The following is a 2,938-nucleotide window of genomic DNA, read 5'->3' on the forward strand; positions in this document are numbered from 1 at the left end:
CCTTAGGTGTATGTGGCTGGTGCCTTAGCCACTTGAGCCAGAGGCACAGAGCCACAATCATGGTTTTAAAGGGCATTCTTTTACTAGAGTCTCTCTCCATCCAGCCTTGGCTCTGGTAGGAGTCTTAGCCTTCTGATGGTTGGCCACAGGAATAAGAGTGTTGTAACATAAAGCGTTACTTTACAGATCACATTTTTTTCATTTAAATGAGCAATTCTGCTCTCATTTATGGCATATTGAAGAAGCGGGGAGATGACCCACTGTAGCAGGATTACTTACCATGCAGGCGGCCTGGACTGCCTCAGACACATTACCAGCATTGGGCTCACACCAGAAAACATGGCACTCAAAGCGCTGGTTCCCGGTGTCCATGATGAAGGCGAACGTGTGGACGTCCTTCCCGACCCCCATGAAGGACAGGAACCGCACTCGGCACTCCACTAGGACCTCCTCTTCACTCTGGAAGAGACACTGGTCAGCACCCTGCGCTCTCTGTGAAACTGGGCACAGTCACGAGCATTTTCACATCTTACACAAATGAGCCAAGCTCAGCGTAGCATATTTAGGAACTGGTATTAAAAAATATATAGCCAGGCTGAAATCATAAAGGACTTGTGCTTTTTCAGAAAGGCCGTCACTGCTAGGTGTCTCACTCTGGCAGGCCATTCTTGCTCTGAACCGCGCTGTTGTGGGATGTAACATGTGTGCTGTGGTCTGTCTCTCATACCAGGAGTCTGAGAGCTCGTAGTGGACCGGAATAATGTCATAGATACTTCTTATGTCGTGCCAAATAGGTGCGCCTGCCCAGGTGAGCCCCTGGAGCTTTAGGAGAAAAGGATTCCAGTCCCTCCCTTCACCCAGTTCTTACCCAAGTTAAAACAGCACATTCAATTACATTTCTATCTAAAACCATGTAAAACATAAAGTTGCCAAATCAACAAAAAGTTGTAAAGTCATTTCTTTTTCTTTTTCACAAGCTGGTGTCCATATGGCATCCAGCAAAGAAATGCTCAGAATCGGTACTATAGTTATGAATGCTGCATCCTTCCCAACAACCGCAGGCAATTTCTGGATGAGTAAATACGCCCAGAACACTGACTTTAGGACCATTAACATTTTGCCGTATTAAATAATCACTCACGTGCCAGGGGAGGTCTTTAAAAAGCAAACTACACCAGACTGAGAGGTCAGGGCATTTTCTTGGGAGGAAAGGAGCCTGAAGTTGAGAACTGGGGAAGGGCCAGTGTGCAGAGGGCGTGGCCCTGGCGACGACACAGAGGTAGGAAAGCGCGTGTGGTGGCTGAACAGAAGGAAGTCCAGCGTGGCAGGGCAGGGGGCGGGCACGCTGTGAGCACCCTACTCCTCTGCAGAGGATGCACTGGCCATGAACATGACCTGCTGCTGGCCAGAGGCAGGAGCAGGCCAGGTACGCATGGTCTTCCCATGACAGGTGCTTCCTGGATGCAAACACTAGACCTCCTCCCGCCAACTTGGGCAAGTTACTTAACCTCTCTGTGCTTCAGTTTCTGCAACCACAAAACTGGGATAATCGGGGTTGAGGCTAAGGCTGGCTTTCCTCACGATGGCCAACGGCCCCTTCTACCAACAGGACAAAGCACAGGACTTCTCTTTAGCACCTTCTGTGCCTCACCCAGACCACACAACTCAGCAACACTGACGCCCTCAGAGTGACTGGCCAGAAAACCAAGCCCTGTTAGGGAACTAGAGTCACACAATGACCTCCAGCAAAGGACTGCCCTCTCTGGGGTAGAAGAGGGAGACAGAATCACTCAGCAGCACCAGAACAGACGTCTCTACGTTCAGAGGAAAGCAGAGCCATGCACAGATTCAGACTCGAAGGGGAATTTTTTTTAAAAATGTAGGCCATTTTAGTCACGAGGAATCACAAGGAAGGACAATTTCCAAGAGGTCAAGTTTGGCCACGTTTCTCAGTCTCACAGCAGACTGCTGTACGCAAAGGTCACTGTGACTCAGACCGGTCAAGGTCATCCACGACTTGTTCTCACCTTTTCACTGATGACGGTCACGGTAGCATCAGCCACGCTCATGTTCACCGATGGCCAGTCCTCCTTGTTGGATGATGTCATAAGACTTTCTATGGCACTGTTCAGGGTGTCCATTCCTGTGGATGGACAGGGTAACTGAAAAGGTCCTAAAGCCATTTCTCACTCTGAAATGTCGGCCCAAATCACCCAGAGACAATCACACCCAGATCCATCTCTTTTGTTGTAGCCTCAGAAGAAACTTCATTCTCATATTTGCTCAGAAGAAAAGAAATGGCAAGTTTCTTCAACCAAAAGGCAGGTCACTAAACACTCCATCAGATCGCTGACCTGGTGTGGACCACCGCACTCCCACCTGTCTCCCCCACCACGCCTCACCCCAAACCCCCTTTCTACAGGTGGTGTGTGCTACTTAGTGCAGCCCCTTTCCTGGGTGATCCCACTGTGGATTTTCATGGGGGTACAGGGTGAGATAACTCTAAAGAGCTTTCATTCATATGCAATTCACACATATGAAGTGTATAAACCCATGGTCTGTAGTATATTCCCAGTGTCCAACCCAATAATAATTTTAGAACGTTTTTAGGACGCCCAGAGACCCTGTACCTCAGAGGAGTTACTTCCATTTTCCCTGAGCCTGACACCTCCAGGCAACTGCTTACCCACTTTCTGTCTCTAGAGATTTGCCTATTCTGGACATTTCCTATAGATGGAATTATTTGTGTACAGTCACGTGGGAATAACTTCTTTCACTGGGCATGACGATTTCAAGGCTCACCTACGCCATACTGCCAAATAAAATCCCATCATGCGGAAGCATCACATCTGATTCCTCCACCTATCAGCTGATGGACACCTCACATCTGATTCCTCCACCTATCAGCTGATGGACACCTCACATCTGATTCCTCCAC

At 48.7% G+C, this 2,938-nt stretch overlaps 1 protein-coding gene across 15 annotated transcripts in view; it reads right to left on the reverse strand.

The window, feature by feature from the left end:
- Positions 1–2,938, reverse strand: part of APBB2 (amyloid beta precursor protein binding family B member 2) — a 377,881-nt gene that overhangs the window by 8,325 nt on the left and 366,618 nt on the right. For all 15 annotated transcript variants that reach the window (XM_023519597.1, XM_023519608.1, XM_012811964.2 and 12 more), the window contains 2 exons: positions 2,028–2,143; positions 280–459 (listed from right to left, as the gene is read on the reverse strand). In XM_023519597.1, coding sequence (XP_023375365.1) covers positions 280–459; positions 2,028–2,143 — 296 coding nt within the window. The remainder of the gene's footprint in view (positions 1–279; positions 460–2,027; positions 2,144–2,938) is intronic.

This window comes from Otolemur garnettii, unplaced genomic scaffold (genome assembly GCF_000181295.1).
Source record: "Otolemur garnettii isolate 467f Iridium unplaced genomic scaffold, OtoGar3 scaffold00181, whole genome shotgun sequence".
Classification (NCBI taxonomy): domain Eukaryota; kingdom Metazoa; phylum Chordata; class Mammalia; order Primates; family Galagidae; genus Otolemur; species Otolemur garnettii.